This window comes from Penaeus monodon, chromosome 28 (genome assembly GCF_015228065.2).
Source record: "Penaeus monodon isolate SGIC_2016 chromosome 28, NSTDA_Pmon_1, whole genome shotgun sequence".
Taxonomy (NCBI): domain Eukaryota; kingdom Metazoa; phylum Arthropoda; class Malacostraca; order Decapoda; family Penaeidae; genus Penaeus; species Penaeus monodon.
In genome coordinates this window covers 1,204,773-1,205,345 of record NC_051413.1, presented here as the reverse complement: position 1 = coordinate 1,205,345, position 573 = coordinate 1,204,773, and the positions used below count along the sequence as shown (strand labels likewise).

The following is a 573-nucleotide window of genomic DNA, read 5'->3' as shown; positions in this document are numbered from 1 at the left end:
AGTCTTTGTATAAAAAATAAAATAAATTACACTATATGACATAGATAATAGATATGGGATATTCTCAGATCCCAAGTTAATTTGAAGATAACAAATTTTCTTAAACTCTAATATATCTATACTCTAGTTCTTTCCTCACTGCATTATCCATGACTCATAAAACACAAATGTCTAATTCACATTAATAAATACACTCACTTTGCACAGCCGCTTGCAAAAACTCCTGAACTGTTAGAACTCCTCCCTTAAATGGATCTGTAATAGAATATCAAGATGTGGTGTGTTAATAACGTACTTAGATGCAATTACCAGTATTCTAGAAATCTAAGACAATAATAGTAATTTTAACCCTGATTAGAAACAATTATCATAAAGCATATCACATAAACCTATACTAATTATCAGTTTATTGCTTACCAATAAGGCCTCGCTCAGTAGCTCTATCAAAGAAGTAACTGAAGGCAATCACTTCTCTTGTTCTCAGCTCAGGTGGAGAGTGTACCTGCAGCAGAGAAGTATGAAGCAATATCTGGTATATTAACAGGGTATTTCCAGAAAGGTTTTTAACTGATG

General features: G+C 32.3%; 1 protein-coding gene across 1 annotated transcript in view; it reads right to left on the bottom strand.

Moving 5' to 3' along the window:
• LOC119591263 (ectonucleoside triphosphate diphosphohydrolase 5-like) overlaps positions 1-573 on the bottom strand; it is a gene marked incomplete in the record, with an annotated part of 23,392 nt that overhangs the window by 1,870 nt on the left and 20,949 nt on the right. Inside the window, 2 exon segments of the mRNA XM_037939979.1 lie at positions 199-255; positions 418-502. Coding sequence (XP_037795907.1) covers positions 199-255; positions 418-502 — 142 coding nt within the window.